Here is a 19,087-nt window from a genome sequence, read left to right on the forward strand (position 1 = left end):
GTAAGTATTGGATTTAATTCCGATAAAAAAAAAATATTAACTTCAATTTAGCTGTTTACGAAAAATAAAGCACAAATCGCTAATATTTTATGGTCATCATATGTCCCGGTTTATTTGCGTTTTAGAAGAAAAGAGTTTTCTACGTCTTAATATTTTTTATTAGATAATTTTCCAGCGTAGGTATATGTGATTTATAGTTGAATGTTTACCACAGATATTGAGTATGTATGCATATTGTAATTATTAGGACAATATTAAGGAATTAAAAATATTCAAACATACTATTTATGAATTATTATGTATAATGTATATAGTCAGAAGTTATAAATGATAATCATTAGGTCAATAAAGATAATATAATATTATAAATTAAGTATATGAAGCATATGAGAATAAAATATGTGATAATAATATAAACAAATAAAAAATACAAGTAAGAATATTATCATCTATATAAAGTAATAATATAAACAAGGGCGTCATTCCAGTTGGGTTCCAAATTTTAAGTATACCGATTTTCATATTTGACCGAGACATTTTCAAAAATATAAATTATTTCCCTTTCTTTTGTAACATAATCACTAGGCGTGTGTCTATTAATTATTAATCGACCTTCGATTTGATTAAATTATGACGAGTAATGACTATAGAAAAACCGTTATATTAATATTTATATTTTTTCTTCATAAACAATAGCAGCGCTTCTTTCTACTTTCTAGCGTGTCTTGACAAAAAAAAACAAAAATTGATTTTCAAATATTTATGCTCAATAAATAATAATACGATAAATATGACAATAGGTAGCGTTTGGCAATTTAATTTTTTTTTTAATGAACATTGTATATTATAAAGTAAGTTTTATATGTCAGCCCATTATTTAGGTACGTATTTAGTTGATCAGTCTAGGAACTTTTTCAAATGTGTGGTGCCTCCGACTCACCCTGCGAATGACGCCCCTAAAATGCAAACAACTACGAGAATACCTATAAGTAATCTAAGCATAACCACGTGTGAACATAGTGGTAATTAGATCATGACGATGCATGTGACGTTTTCTTTTCCGGCTAAAAACAAACAACAAACAAAATTAAAACCAAACGAAAAACATTGGTAATTATTTATTCATTATGAATGGTATAATTTAAAAGTAATACGGCCATGGTGAAAATCAGTCATTTTCGCACCTATCAACAACGTATATAAGCAATATAATACTTATTTACCGATAGGTACGCTGCAATTATGTGTATAATTCGCTAGGCAATTTCATATTTGACTAGTCATTATTAATTAATTAAACAGAGAGTTGCATGCGGCTACATTTTTTAAATCTTCAGCATTGGCTTGGCATTTTTATTATTATTGACTAATGCTTTTAGCCAACATCAATATAGTAGTATACAATTTGTATGATATTAAGTATTACCTATAATGATGGTTATATTATATTATAATACTAAGTATCATAGTTATATAATATTTTCACAAGGCAAACTTTGGCGGCAATCGGAATCATACAGGTAGATTCTTTTATTTTACAATGGCACTTTTCGAAAACCCGCGCGAGAATAAAATGTATTCAAAGGAGTGTAAGGGGGTAAATTAAACAGAGTTGCGTACATTTTTTAAATCATTAGGATTGGCCGGACATTGTTATATTATTGTCATTATTGAGCAATGGTTTTAGCCAACATCGATGTATAGTATATACAATTTGTATGCCTAGTAAGTATTATGATGGTTATATAATATTAACAGTACTATAGTTTTATAATATTTTGGCGAGGAAAACTTTGACGGCAATCGGAGTCAAAAAAGTCTACTTAGCTGCTGGCATTTTTTTTATTTTACAATGACACTTTTCGGAAACCCTTACGAGAATAAAATGTATTCAAAGGGGAGTAAGTAGAAAACGACGGTATAAACTAAACAGGAAGCGGTGTCTAAAAAGCCGGTGCGGCCGACGGACCGAGCCTGCAGGCCCACATTATATTATTATTATTATTATTGACAGATATCCCCAAAACGAGTTAAGTAATGACACGTCGCACGCGAATAAGACAAAGGGTGGGTGGACAATATATGTACGTCATAATAATATAATACAACTGCGCCGAGGCGTTCAATAGGAACAATAATACAATATAACCTACAATCTATAATCAATAAGTTATTTTTATGTTTCATTACAAATACAAGGCCTGGACTGCATTTGTCATTTAATGCTATTAATGTGTTACAAATGGGTTTTTAGTCTAAATTATAAAATGTGAGTTATTTTACTCATCCAAAACCGAGACTCTAAAAAAATTTCATTCGTGATAATTATCAAAGTTTCAGTTCTTAAATTTAGATTACCAGCCATAATAATAGCAGAAGCCTTAGTGATCAGAAAAGCAATCCGAATAATTAATGAAATGCCAAATCACTCCTTCAACATACCAACAGATTCTCTGAGTACATTAGCAAGCATTCATAGCCCCCACCGATATCACCAACCTCCCTAACACCACATATAAACATATTAATGACACTGACATGCATACCCAGTCACATCGTAATAAAGGGGAATGAACAAGCAGACACTACAGCGAAACAAACAACGACTGACCAAACCATCGGTACCATTTTTTCCAAAGATGACCTCAAAAGAGCAGCTGTAAATACCTACTATAACCGACGCATGGCGTAAGGAATGGCACTCGCCAAGGGACAATAAATGAAGAGAAATAAAACATACCAAGGTTTTAACTAGAAAACAGGATATAATACTGACGCGCCTATAAGGATAGGACAGTAGGACACATCTGGCATACCCATAAACATCTCATGGATAAAACAGAGCCCGTACCATAGACTACTTGTGGTTCTGAAATCACCATAATACACCTACCTACTACTAAAATGTCTTCAGTTTAATGAAGAAAGATCAAAATACAAAATTCCAAATATCCTCACAGAATGCCTCAAAAATGAACCTCAAACATCTATAACCTACTAAAATGTATCAAAGACACCAATTTATACAAGACCATATAATCAGAACAAAATCGAAACGTACATATCTATTCACTTGTAATTTGCAATTGTCACTTACTTATTTTATTCGATATTATATTATATAGAAAAACAAATCTATAAGTTTGTGGCATACAATAATGTCAGATGTACACGTCCATGTCAGTAATAGTCATTTTAAATAACGTTGTCTGCGACAGTATCTATATAATAATATAATATGGTCTACGAAACATCATATTATAATATTATTTCATAAATAACTGATAATAAATTTGTTTATGAGATATAATATATGAAAAAAAAATAATAAATAATAATGCAAGTAATATATAACAAAGCAGTCTCAAATGTGCCTAGGTATCCAGAACGACGTTGGTTCGACGTATATATCTAATTATGTTTAAGGATATAGAAATTTTTTTGGCTTTCGTTAGCAGATTATCTGTTTTGTATTTCATATCATATTATGATTATTTTATATATTTATTGTGTCTACAAGCGATGGGCTCCGGAGAGGTGGTGGGGAAAGTAAGGCGGTTGACACTTTCGACTTTTTTCTATACATTTTTCACGGTTTACTGTTTCAGGTTAATAGTCATAATTAATATTACAATTTATGACATAAATAGTATTCAAATAAAAATTAAATCAAGAATATTTTTTTTTAGTTGTTTTCTATTAGTTTATATTTTGTGTGAATATAATACATACAATATACATTATACCTATATAATATACAATATAAATCATATTATTAAAAAAATTATACCCTGTTGTGGCTTTACTTATAAGTTAACATAATACTCCTATTAGGTACAAAAAAGGTATAATTTTCAAATTTGAGAACAATGTTGAGAATTCGAATTTCATAAATTTAGATAAAAATAGTATAAATTATATTGGACAGTTGATTGCTGTATTATATTAGGTATATTATGATAAAAAATAAAAATAAAAACAGTTATACATTTTACTCAAATAAATTCCGGTGTTACTTAATTCAAATTAGACAATCAGCATTCACTTATTTTTATATGGCCATATACAAGGGCACAAGGCAATATAAAACCACAATTAATGAATACGCAAATTACTAATTAGAAATAAAGTTGGTAGGTAATTTACAGCCGACTTTAATTTATAGACCCGATAAACCACAAATTTAAACTGAAAGTTTAGCATTTTATATTGTATACGTGTTTTGATACTGTCTATTTTATTGTACACTGCCACAGAAAAACGTATGCACCTATATCATACGTTGAGGCAGTGGTTCCCAAACTGTGAGGTACGACTCCCTTTGGAGGCGCGAGCACTTGGGGAGGCACTAGCAGTGTGGTAAATAATGATTTTTTTAAATAAACAATAATTTTGGATACAGTTGTATTGTAAGATTAAACTTAATTCGGAGATTTTCGAGAAAGTCGCAACATCTAGCCAGCGTTATCGCGTTGTCGATAACCCAATATTATCGCGTCTACCGAAAAATAAAATATTTGTATATTTAAATACTATAAATTTGTTATTTATTTATTCAAGGGAGACGCAATTATTATTTTAATTTTTATGGTAGCGTGAACTCAAACAGTTTGGAAACCACTGCGTTATGTTAGGTAATAGGTATGTAATTTCTTGATAGTTTAAAATTACGAATTAACCAATATAGGGTATGATTGTATGAATAATATGCCAACAAATTAAGCTTTAAATAATGTTAAATACAAATTAAAAGCAGTTTGCATCGACATCCTATGAACGAGTAAGAACAAATTAATTGTTTTGCCTTAGACAGCTCTAAACTTTTTTTCTGAATAACGTTCACAATAATTATAATAAAATAGGTATAGAAGATTATAACAGCCTAATAATTATTATTCATCAATTATCATCGTATACCGTGGTTTGTACCTTCCCATAGGTTAGTGACAAGTGTGTAATTGATAAAAATTGTATTTTTTCTTCTTCCGTAGTGGAAATTTATAGCTTTAAGTTTTTGAATATAATTATTATATATAAATAAGTATCGCATAAAGCGCGTATCAAACACATTTTTTAAAATTTCAACCACTTCTTTTCAATAATGTCTAATGAAAAATTAGTACCTAATGGCTAATAATGATTGAGAATTTAATTTAGACCTATAGAAACATTTTCTAAACACAATAAATTCTACGCACTAATTGTTAAAAGTTTCAATATCTTGCAAAAAAATGCATTGAGCTTCACCTTTGAAAATGATATAATGTATAGAAAACGCTAATATAAGATGTTTAGTGAACATGATTGGTCCGTCCTCAAGATTATTTATTTATAATGAATTATAACAAAAATTATTAAAAACTGGTGATGTGTAAATATTTTGGTTTGTGTTAGTTTTTATCTGTAATTATTTAACAAAAGTAGGTACCGTGAGCGGTGGGCCCCCTTCCAGGTTGGTTTTTTATTTTGATTTCCTAAATAGTACCATTAGATACCATTAGCTATCAGAAACTATCCCTCAAAATGTGACGATACTACCAAAGAAATACCTTCACAAAACACATTTCGCATGCATTGGATCTAAAATAGTTTTAGACAATATTTAAAGATCCAAAGTTTATTCCTCTTACACAAAAAATAAAAATGTGGAGGGAATTTCGATTAATTCAAATGAAAAACCAAAGTACCGTACTCGATATTTTTCCTGTACAAGAAACATCTATGAACCATATAAATATGTATTTGTTAATTAATAAGTAGAACCACGACAACGAAACCATTGCGAAAAATCGGTCAGAAACAAAAAAACTTTGTATCCAGCCTAAAAACATGTTCATATTAAAAAATATTTTCATATGTGTTGAAAAACTGAGTTCAGTCTTGTATTGATTTGGTTTGAAGAAAAACTATTTTTATCAAACTTTTTGGACACACTGCAGTACACAATATAATATAATATATAAATATTATTATTATTATGTACCTATGTTTGATGATGGTTGGCGCCGTTATTCGGAGAAACTTTAGGGTCGTCGTGAGTCGTTGTAGTCATATTATAATGTATTATAACAATAATGTCGTGTACGCTAGCTCGCATCGCGTACGCACAAACTAGTCGACCGTTAAACGCAAATTGAACGCCGCGAACGCAATACAAATTTGGTTTTCATACATAGGTGTACCGTGCCCGGCCAACCAACTAGGTACCACGTAGGTGACACTATATTATGGCGAACAGGTAAGGTTGGCTAAGGCCTGCCAGTTTTTCAATTAGTCCTCTCCCGCCCTATAGTTTTTATGTCCAAGCATAAAATATTAATAAACTTTAGCTGCGGGATTTTAAACATTATAATATTATGTTTATGTGGTGATTCTCATACGGATAAACAATTTTGTGTTATAAACAAGTCAGAGGGATACCCAGGTACTTGCATTACACGCCTACGTGAGGTATATCTATATAACTACGTTAGGTTATCATATAGTGTTTATACTACAGTTTATATATAGTGTACATCGAATTCAATTAGATATCCCTAACTACCTATAGTTATAATACGTATGATTATTTCTAAAAACTTTCTTTTTTAATAACTAGAAAATTAACATACTTACCTAGATACTAACGCAATCGACATAATATATATCAATAAAGGTTCGATACCTATTAAAATATTATAACAATATTATTATAAATATGCATTTAAGCGCGCCTCATTGAATTTTCGATGCAAAATTTTGTTCTGGGCCATGGCACTCCTTCGCCTCAACCGTTTTCAACTGAATATTGGTACGCGACTTCTTGAGTATATTATCGATAGGTCAACAGAGGCCTACAATAATTCTTATTACTCTAAAGTCTGAGATGTCGAAATTGTTTCGCAGCGGCCACGGAGCGATAGCAACACGATAATGATGTATAATATTTGCTTGCCCACACACTCGCTCCGTCAAAATATGATATGTCGTGTCGTAAGAGCAGTCTTGTAGTATTTTTCGAACGCTGAAACGCTGCTTATATTTAGCACGTTCACTATTAATTCTAGCTATTATACGTACCTAGGTATAATGCCTATATAATACTATAGTGCCGGCGAGTAACCACGCCCGAGAAATGAAAACAAAAACAGAAAATAACGTTTATACAATAATATAATATTAAAGTTGTTATTGCTGTTCTATGAACCTAAAAAAAGGTATATCGAAAAATTTTAATGTGTGGAAAACGAAATAATAAGATTTTAAATTAAGCCGTATCAATTTATAATTAACTCATATTATGCTACCTGTTCCAGTTACAACATTTACGTACATTTTTTTATTATATTAATTTATTATTATCAGGTAATTATTATTATGAGTAGAATTTATAGGTGATATTTTGAACCATCTATAACAATAATTTCCAAATCCAAGATGATGGACTTTCCTTTAAACTTATATTTAGAATAATAAGCTAAAATAATACGGTTTATCCGTTTTATATAGGTACGGTTTATACCGTATTTTACTTTATATTATTTTTTAAGGTACTAATATTGTGGTAATCAATAGGTTTTTTTGTGGTAATTCAAAATATTATTTCATAGTTATAAATCTGACTAAGGGCAATCACAAAAACAACATTTTACATTTTCTTTAAAATAAGTGTTTAAGTATTGTAATTTGTGTATTAAACAGTCTGAATTAAAATAAAAAAAATCTTCTGTTCCTTGGCATTGCATGTTCATGGTTTGAATCTAAAATCTTACTGATAAAGTACTTAATACTTTGTCATGAACTAAACGTATAGCTGTAAGAAATAGTATTTAATGAATTTTGCAGAGATATGAAAAGTCAGGGAAAACATCGTATTGTCTTAGCAAATTCTGTGATAAAAAAAACTCATGAGGTAAATAATAATCTATATACCTACTAAACATAATAATAAGAGTTACAGACATAATGTTATGTATGTCGTAGTCATTATTAATAAATATTATAGGTAGTTATATAGGTGATATATCTTTATAAATTATAATTTACACCAGAGAAAATCAAACTATCCAAGATATAAGCCTACTATTTTTAAATTAACGATAAAATAAGTTGTTTTAACGTAGGTAATTCTAATGATTTTCATGTCACATATTATAGGTACTATTTTTTTTATATTTATTCAAATTCACAGCAGTATGTTTCTGTTTTATGAAAATTCTTGGACATAATAGTAGGTACCCTTAAAACGACTATTTTAAACGTGTGTGCGTTAGATCAAAATAAAGTCGGAATTCACTTCAGCTTGTTGAATTGATTGATAACTGTTATATAAACCCATTACCTATATTTCCAATAAAACCATTATTATAAAAATTGGAAATTGCCTTTGGGGCACGGCAGAGAGTAGGTGTATGTATACAGTGTATACAGTGTATTTTCTATTATATATATTATAAAATGTGCTTTTGAAGCCTACTCATTGCTACGCAAAATGATGCCGTAGGACATAATAAATCTGGCTAAGTACTCAAATCCAAAATCAAGTGGGTACTCACCACGTATTTATTGTTATTCGATTATCAGATTTATAAATGAATATTATAATATGCGTACCATTGTCGTTTTAAATTATCTCGAGGTCTATCCGATACAGCATAACGCAAGGCACTAGACATCATTTGTATTATATTATTACCTACATACCTACCAATATACTCAACTGTCATATTAATACTAATACATTCAGTATATAGATACCTGTACACCTGTACAGTATACTCACTGTTATTATTCGACATTAAGAAATTGAATACATACCAATTGGAAATTACTAATTATTGATTCTGCTTTAGAATATTTACATAAATAAGACCTATATAGTACCTACATTGTTTATCTCGAATGTCTTAGGGGACTCCACTCTACCGTTTTTTGGAGCAAAATAGACCTCCAACGCACTGACTTAATTTTCACTTCGATAATAATTTTGAAAACATATTTGAATTTATTATGATGTCTATACCGAATCCTTGGAGTCAGAGTTATAAAAAATCATGTTTTAAAGTGGTTTTTTTTCCAGTTAAATTTCTAAAAATACGAACTGTTTTTCTAAATTTCGAGTGAGATTTTTTCTTTTTAAGAATAATATATTTGAATTGTGGCATCCAAAGTTGCATTATCAACAAAATTAAATATGTTTTCAAAATGATTATCGGTGTAAAACTCAAGTTGGTAGCTGGAACTTGTTTAGGAACTGAATTAAAAAATCTCGCCGAGAAATATTTTCAATTTTAGGTGTTGTATGACACGTGCACATGTGAGAACTCCGCTCGCTGTCAAAGAGTTCCAAATAGACTTCACAATAAATTAAAATATGTTTTCAAAATTACTATCAGAGTAAAACTCAAGTCAGAACGTTGGAACGCGTATAATTGTATTTTTCTCCTAAAAAAACCATAGTTTGGATTCCCCTTAAGTGACGATATGGCAAACATTCAAATTTTACAATTTTTTTTGATATTGTTGATTATAGTGTAACAAAAAATACTTAGTCATAATTAATTAAAAACTCATGATTAAGTATATAATATTAATTTTCAAAAAGATTAATTATATGAATCAAGTATTGGCTTAAAACAATATACTTTGTCAATTATATACATTACCGACAACACTTATATGATATATTCATATATTTTGCAAGGAAATAGTGCAAATGGTTATTTTTTCAACAGAATATATTATATAAAACGTTAATATATATTATGTACAATTATTGTTTTCTAAAATAGGTATTGACATTCTGTGCATACTTAAATGATATAGAGTTATGATGTATATGAGGATATAAGAATAAGAATGAGAATCGAATAAGAATGCGATTTTAATTATAATATTAATTGACAATTATGGTTTGTAATATATCTTTTCTATTAAGTGACAATTAGTGTATAACAATAATGTCAAAATGATCAGCTCGCATAGCAATATTCTGATATGTCGAGAGGGTATTGTAATTTTTCTATAGCATTTCATGTGATTTTACATCACGCGCAGTGCTTATTCGTATCCCTTTCATATAACGGCTAATTGAAATCGAAACCAAATAGTATTTTATATGTATTTATTTTTCATGATAACAATTGAAGAAACGTCGAAGAAACCGCAATATCAGCTTGCAGAACACGGAAATGGCGTCTGGATGTGTTATATTAGTGTACAATTAATTAATAAGAAGTTTCATTGAAGGGTGACTTCTTGGAATAAATTAATTCGACGCGTATTTTTGTGCTCCCTCCCCCACAAGGCGAGTCTATATCTACTCTATAATTTGCAATGTTCCACTCCCTCGAGCATAACACTATATAACGCAGACAAACGACGATGTAAAAAAAATAATTTCAACGCATGCTCATTTTACAGTTTTTCACCCCTTACACACGCCCCACCGTCATTATACATAGGACCTATACTATACTACTACGTCACGAACAAATTTCAAAAGATTTTTTTCAAATATCATCGGACGCCGCACAATTTTATATAACTTTCTGGGAATTTGACGACGCCGTGTCAATGGAAAGCCCCTTCACTTGAGCCGTCTCGTCCTTGTGACTTTTTTTTTTTTATATTATGCATATTGTATTTATTGTGTACAGATTTTCCGTTAACTTCGAGCGTCTATCTCTATTTTCCGTGTATAATACAACTACACACTCTAACTGCAGTCTATATAGAGGTCCACGAAACAATACAAATTGTACGAGTATAGACAGCTATTATATAAAACATCTGCTTTGTAAAAAAAATTATTGTAAGTTATTAGCGTTCGTTAAATTATCATTCAAAGGCCAATATTATATGCAAGCTTAAATTACTAACAATAATGACAATAGAAATAATGTTGTTTTTTGTATGAAATTTGAGTTGGGTAACAATCATGATAATTATTATAATATTATGAACTATTTACTATATTATGAAAATATGCGTCACGATAAATAATAACTAATAAAGCCATTATTACATTTATCTATGAATGTTGTTAAAAGTTGATATCTGTATTAGTGCGCTTAACCATTAATGTAATGGCAGCTATTTTATGGCTATAACCTCGCGTGCGGAATACCTATATGTACCTATACCATTTAAGTATACGCCTAGATAGGTACAGCTTTTCAACATGTAATAAAAAAAATATAATTAAACAAGTCGTAAGTATGCGAATAATATAATTATGAACGGTATTGCGATTTTCATTTATATGTTGTACAGTGAGTAGTGACCGACGTCCGTAGGTTACATAACGGGTCCATTATATATTATATTATTATGTCTTATGCGATAGACACACATACTTAGCTACTCTTATAGACGCTATCGTATTATATTATTTTATTTACGATTGAAACATAATACAATCCTACCGAAACGTGTCATTGTGCCAACAAATAAATAGGTAATAAAAATCCTACATTAGCAGTGTTGAAGAATAAAAAAAATTGATATCCGATCGTCAATAACATCATCCCGTTTAACGGTCCAGCCCGCATTCTTAGGTAAGAAGTATTACAATAAATAATTACCTACCTATATAATATTATAATTATTAAATTTATATGTAGGTATACGTGATTTGGCAGTTTCCGAAACGTGTGAGACGAATAAAATAATTACACCGTATTACACGACCAGTGATACCTATTGCGTCTGTGTGTTGATATGTTGTGCGTGGTAGAAAATAACCGATAGAATACTATAATATGTAATAGTCTGATAAAAAATGTTTAAAAACCACTTACTTTTGAGTGCATGACGAGGAACGGCAGTTCGGCGGTTAGCTCGCCGCCCAGTGCGCCCAAGTACAGCTTGACCTTGACCGAATATGATACGATAATACCGAACACGTCTTTGATGTCAGAACTCGATATTCTGCAATCATTATAACATTACGTGGTACGTTCCTATATTTACATACATATAACGTTTATATCTATGTAGGTACTTATATTATGCATAGGTGTATATTTAGTTTAGGAGGTACTTAAATAATGGTGAATTGGTGAAAATCATAGATAGTATTAGCAACGCACACGTAACCTATTACGACACAGATCGACACAAGTCGGTGTAAGCACTGTCGAACTTGCGAAGAGTAATATTTGATTGTGTGCTGTAAATGTAATATATTATGTGCACTTGAAAGAACGGGACGGATTTCACGAGGGCATCCCACGTAAAATTTTGGGCCTCTGTGTCAAGTGTTATTTTCGGGTGCTATATATTAAGTAGGTACATTATTGTACATATTGTTATTAAATGCTTCCAACGACCAATCACCAAACTTGCCACCGCGAGTTTGAAGTTATTAATAAATCTGCACGAACAAGATACAATATGTTTTTAGAATAATATATAATATAATATTATTGGGTACTTATTATTATGATTTTTTCATTGCTAGGTACCTATCGTATTTTAGGCATAAAAGTAAGGGCGCTGTGTGTGGGGTGTGTGCTCATCTCGAGATATAAAATATTAGTGACGTGAAGTGATGGCTGCAGGACACACATGTCTGATTTGATTTGTCTTGGCAGGATTATTTTCGACAATATCGATTTCGTTTACGATATAACAAATTTATAACATTTTCAATTTTATTAGCTATAAGGCTTGAAAATGTAATACAAGGTTTCTCGTAAGTTTTTCTTAAAGGAACCTATAAATCTCAAAAATAGTAAATCACAGTATTTTTTTAATATATATTTCAAGTTCAAATATCAGTGAAATTAAATGGTCTTTCAAACAAAAGTACCGATTATCAAGTTATTTTTTTGGAATTCAAAAAATATTATTGGTAGAAACTTGAAGCTTTTCGTTGATTATACCTATATATATATATCTATATTATTATCCACTATACACATGTTTAAAGTTGATTAATTTTGAGCTATTTTATACGACAAACCTATAATCACACCGTAATTGTACGGTTGGTATACGTCTATATATTGACTTGTACGTAAATAACAACATATAAAATAATATTATAATAAAAATATTATATAATGTACGCGATTTGTTGTTGGAAAAAGTTAGTTCGATCTACCGCAGTGATAGAAAATTTTCATATTATTTTTATTCATAGTGTAAATTCATATGGAAGAATATTACTTATAGGCTATAGCAATATAAATATAATATAAAATAATATCCTTAGAAATATAGGCTGACAGACTGTCTACGATTGGAATTGTTTTTCATCACACACAATGATATTTTATCAATGAATTCAAATTTAACACATCCATTATAGTGACCTTTTCAATGACAAGGTGTACTTTTCATAAAAAAGAGCGACTTATTCAATTTTGTTTGTTTTTATAAAAATCGTGTACCAACGCTTTTTTTGAAATAATAGATACCTGTATAGGCTGTAACTACATTTACCTACTTACCTATCCATAATTTCTCTTTCTTTGCACTCAAACAGTATAATATGTATTGTTGCCGGGGGCATACATTTATTTATCTTAATGCTATAAAGTTTACTTAAAATTTCGGACAATTCTTGGTACCTTAAAGGTCTAGTGGTATACTTAGGACATTATTTCTTGATAAAAATCGAATATTGTGTACCTATACTTGACTTTAAATATAAATTATCTAAAAGACGAGAATCATAATACCTAGCATTTTTATTTTGCCTGAAGTATTTGCCGTTGGAAAATCATTTCCTATATGAATACAATTTGTAGACGTCCCTGGCTCTTGAGTTTTAACCCTAAATTCGCATAGTTTACTTATCCCTCTTCGTGCACACACCACAGATAATAATCATATTTGTGTTCAACATTCTGGGCCACATTCCTCTACTGTATATTATAATAATACTAACTCAAATAATAGCAATATTACATTAATTATAACCCATATAGTGTTTAATATATTTTACGTCTGTCTAAGTACATGATCGTATTATATTTGCTTTTATTACCTCGTCGCAGGTACATTACCTATTGAAAATCTAAAATTTGTATAAACTGCGAGAAAATCGAAAACAAAGTTTTAACTCTTATTTTCAAAAATGAATTGTTAACTACGTGTTATGCAAAATATTCAAAATAAACAAAATATGTAGATTGAAAAGTAATATCCTCCATCCGTGCAATTAGTATAATTTTAATTTGTTCTTAGTGATATAGTATTTAATTCTTTTTTTCGTTAAGATTAGTTATTAACATTTTTTTTTATAAAAATATTGTTTTGAATAGTTTATATTTTAAATTTAAATTGAATGTAAATCATTGGACAAAAGAAAAGTAATTGTCTACATTTTTCAATATTGTATTCAGAACTCTGGAAAAAGAGAAATAAGGTACTCTAGTACTATTGTAATGCAGGACGTCTGAGTATTCTATAATTAAAATAAAATCTAAAAATACCGTTGTCCAGAAATTTGAAAAATTCACTTTAATTCAAATGTTAAACTTTTATAAAACAAATCATTGTATTCGAGATTTTTGAGATAGTTTAGATGTTTTATTCATAATAAACAAAACCTTTAATTTAAGTCTTTAAATTAAATAAACAATTTATGCTAGTCTATTTTAAATATTTACCTGTAGTGTCCAAAATACATGTTTAACTTAATATGATATTTTTAGGTCTTCAAAGTAAAAATAAAATAAAATATTTTTCCAGAATACTATATTATGTTTAATCTAGGGACGAGAAAACTTGTTTAAATAATATTTCACATCTGTATAATACAAATTAAAATGGAATAATAATGAACATTTAAAATTATTTGGGGTATTATTTTCATAGAAACTAAATAATTATAACAGGTGTGTCATAAATGTTTTTTTTTTTGTTTGAATTCTTGTGTAGTTTTTTGTAGTAGGTAACTACTTAGAAAAAATGTTGTAAAAGTTAAAAAAAAATACCTTTCTAAAGTAAATATAGATACCATAGATGACAGTTTCAATTTAAAAAGTAGTTTGATAAAACTTTTAGAAAACTCTTAGACTCTAAAAACTCTAAAAAAAATAACAGGTCACATCTTACATATAGGTACAACTTAAATAAAAGTAAATAACACGTTGTTGTAAATCCAATACATGTATCATCCCACTTGGAATCAAAAACAACTTTAAAATAATTTATTTTCGAGCAGCAATACTACAGGTCGCAACCTCCACAATTTGACGTATTACAGTCGTATAACAACAATAGATATTATCAAATACTATTAGAAGACAATTAGGAATATTAATATTAGAATTAGCTATATAACCACTTTTAAACTTAATTAAAAAAAAAAAAAAATGATAGTTAGTTTTGTCATTTTAGTTATCGAGCGGAGCACTGAATGAATTGGTTTTACAATAATGTGTATCTTTTTAATTATTTTTTTTGTGCGTTCATCATTATGTTTTTAAGCAGACAAAAATTAAATCTTACACTTGCATGGTTTCCAAAAAATTGGATAAATATAGGTAAAAATGCATTAAAATATATGTTTACCTAATGTAATACCTAAGGCTTGAAAATTTGATATTCAAACATAATAATATAATATCATAATAATTTCTTCTCAAACAATTGTTGTTTTCTTATAATAAATTATAATTAAAAAAATATTTATGTAGAAACTTGAAACATTTTACAATTACTTAAAATATCACTTTCTATACACGATGACATTTTCAAAATATTTATACTAATAATTTTAAGTAATTTATCCCGTAGGAACCTATTCATAAGTCTCACAACGTTCTACGGTTTAACGTGATGTTTACTTATAATTTAATAGCTGCCATATTTTGTATAATACATTATGATAATTATTAAATAATATACTTGGTATAGGAGGAAAACAGTAGCATATTTTGCTCCAACCTCCCCCAAGAGTTTTTTTACACTATCGGGCAACGCGTATAATTAATATGCATAACTTTCTCAAATGTCATATTATTAATAAATGTATTAAACGTGTAACATAACATGATTTTTTTTGAAAAAACAGAGGAACTGTAATGCTATAATTAATATTAAAAAATTATAAGCTTTCAAAGATGCGTACATTTCATTAACAACATTTGAAAAATAAAAATTCCAATGTCCGGGACCCCTCCCACCCGTCAAAAAAAGAAAGTTTTACTCAAATACGCCGCAACGTCATCTTAAAGGCTCCGACAAATGCCGAACGCAGACTTTTGAACGTTTTTTTTTTTAATTGATATATATTTTTATACCAAGAGTCTAAGAACTAAGGCGAATGCATATTTGTTTACAGATCGAGTGTACAATAATAATATGTCGGTACCTATATATTATTATTATACTCCGTGCATGTGTATAATTATAATCAAATAGTCTGGATGCGAGCTGCAGCGGTTAATATACGCATATTATACGAAGCCATTGAAACGACCCATTCCCGCGTGGCTTTATTTGTCTTGGGAAATTAAAGGATGAATATTAATTTACATCGCCGCCGTCGGCATTTTGTCAGTAAAATAACAAGGCAGTTCATCGGTCAACATCGATAAGTACACAGGTAGGTCGTATTATATTTATATGTATATTATATTATATGTCGGTATAAAGGACGGGCTGCAGTTATGACGTGCGTATTATATGTAATAACTAATAAGTAAATGATAATAATCTATAGGCATAATGATAATATACAATAAACATGGCCATCATCACTCATCGACCATCGTACTCGTTTCGCATTCCAGATTATTTATAATATAGGCATTATTACTAGAGTAGACAATATCTGCGGGGATCGTCTCTACATTATTATAATATGAAACGTGCACAAGTAATATCATAATAAAACGTGCGCTGCAGTTCAGATATAGGAATGATGTTTAGGTACTTACAAGACGGACGAAGCCAACGAATGTTCTTGATTCTCGCTGATCTGATCCTCCAGAGCAACGCCGTACCTCCCCTTGACGTGCTCCAAGGTTGGCAACATGGCTATTGTCTTTTGCATAGACGAACCCGGCAATATCGGACATCCCTCCCTGAAAACACCACACACGCGACAAACGCATAAACATATTATCATTGAGTATATTAGTATAATATATATATAAATTGTTTATATTTATACTCATTGGTATATAACATACAAATACAATCCACGTATGGTAATATACTAATATGTAATATAGTATTTGACGGTGTAATTCTATCATATTAGGCGAGGTACCCTGCAGGGACTCAAGGGGTCGGGGGGCTACAGTAAAATGCACGTCAGAGTATTTGAAAGACACCACACCGTCCTTGGACGAAGTCAATAACCTGCACACGGAACAAAGTCCATATCCAGCAAGCCAACAGGCCCAATGTATGCCTGATTATAATATAAGCACGCGGAGTGACGTAATCAGGGCGATAAGGAGATGGCATCCTTACTCGCGGCATGTCTTATATAAATAGAAGCCATCTGTACACAGAGCTTCAGAAACACTTAACTCATAATCCCAGCTTATGGTACTTGTGTGGGTCACGGACTTATTAACAGCCACATCGCCGCTGAGTACATTCCCAGTCCGATATAGTAGATAAATAATATTTCTCACAGGTAGAATTCTGTCTCAACAATATTGCAACAATTCTAATTCGTTTTTAAGTTTAAGATAACTAGCTTTAATTATTATTAACTTTGTGTTCGAGTTTAGGTACCTATACTTTATTCAAACCTCTACCAAAAGAAGCGTGTCAGTCACCAATAGCAATTTCGGTTACTACGGGGTGGATTTCCCACTCGGTATTATTCGTAGAGGGGGGGGGGGAGGAACGATACTTTTGCCACCTTCCCAACACCAGAAAACAGAGTGTGATTGTGTCAAGTATAGTGAAAGAAAAATGAATGATCCATGCGTATGTAATTAAATTTTGTTTTATCGATGCTAGTTTTCGTCAATTCGCATTACTATTTTCAAAATATTTAATTTTTGCACCCCTTAATATGTTTGCCAAGTGGTACCTATAGGTAGATATATTATACCGCATACCGCGTTGGTTGTCCGTCTATACGTCATACCTATATAATTGTACCTACTGCATTGAGAATGCAACGGCATCATTTTAATTATTTCCTTATCATAATATACTGAAGTTATATAATTGTATATTATATTAGATTATCTACCTATTTAATCTTAATCATTTTATCTCGACCAAATTCATAACAATACGATAATCGTTGTGTGCACAACAACATTTTGATTAAGAAATCTTAAATATATATTATTTACAGTTGAATTAATGCTCTGACAAGTTTAAAAAACATACAAACATAAATTATAATATAAATATATTATTATTAAGATGCATAATATGTTTTGAATCATGAACATAATATTTGAATGTTGTGCCTTATAAAATTCACTGAATAATATGTTTAACACTTTGAATGGAAACCACAAATGATTTGATTATAATATTTGAGTAAATTAGGACGTCATTAAACCAACAACAATAATTTAAAATTCATACACCACGATACGAGGATTATTCGTTATATTGATTCATTAATTGGTTCAGAGAATTTATGATGGTATAATATAATATACATGATACAACATTTATAAGCTCTTCATTAAATATTTCGACTGTAGATGTAATAAAAAACTATTTATTACATGTCAACAGTTCATAAGTCAATTGTATCATACATTCATGCAGCTTTAAAGGTTTATTTTTTTCCTATGTACCTTATTATACACACACATTATGTATTTATATATGGATTGTTGTGTTATAAAACGTTACGCACACATTATCGTAAAAACGGCTTTATCACTCCGAAGGTCATTACGCCAGTACGCCACACGATTCGTATTTTGTGCAGAGCCCGGCTGCATCACAGGTATACAAAATATTAATCTATTTTACGAACTTTAAAGTTTAATCAGCTGTTGAGAACTTTGAAGTCGATTATAATAATTTTATTATAGTATGTTATAATCCGCAGCAGTTCACTCACTATTACTACCTTAACACAATATAATATTATTGATACGTACGTAGACAGTAGGCACTTCAGATTTTAAGTGTCCAGTCAATCCTAGTTCTTAAT

General features: G+C 29.9%; 1 protein-coding gene across 1 annotated transcript in view; it reads right to left on the reverse strand.

Annotated features, from left to right (window-relative positions):
• Positions 1–246: 246 nt before the first annotated feature.
• The window catches only part of LOC132934408 (arrestin homolog), a 47,707-nt gene continuing 28,866 nt past the window's right edge, over positions 247–19,087 (reverse strand). Inside the window, exons 6-8 of the mRNA XM_061000716.1 lie at positions 16,878–17,024; positions 11,781–11,910; positions 247–1,064 (exon numbers count right to left, since the gene is read on the reverse strand). Of these exons, the coding sequence (XP_060856699.1) occupies positions 1,032–1,064; positions 11,781–11,910; positions 16,878–17,024 (310 nt within the window). The 3' untranslated portion in view covers positions 247–1,031. The remainder of the gene's footprint in view (positions 1,065–11,780; positions 11,911–16,877; positions 17,025–19,087) is intronic.

This window comes from Metopolophium dirhodum, chromosome 1 (genome assembly GCF_019925205.1).
Source record: "Metopolophium dirhodum isolate CAU chromosome 1, ASM1992520v1, whole genome shotgun sequence".
NCBI lineage: Eukaryota > Metazoa > Arthropoda > Insecta > Hemiptera > Aphididae > Metopolophium > Metopolophium dirhodum.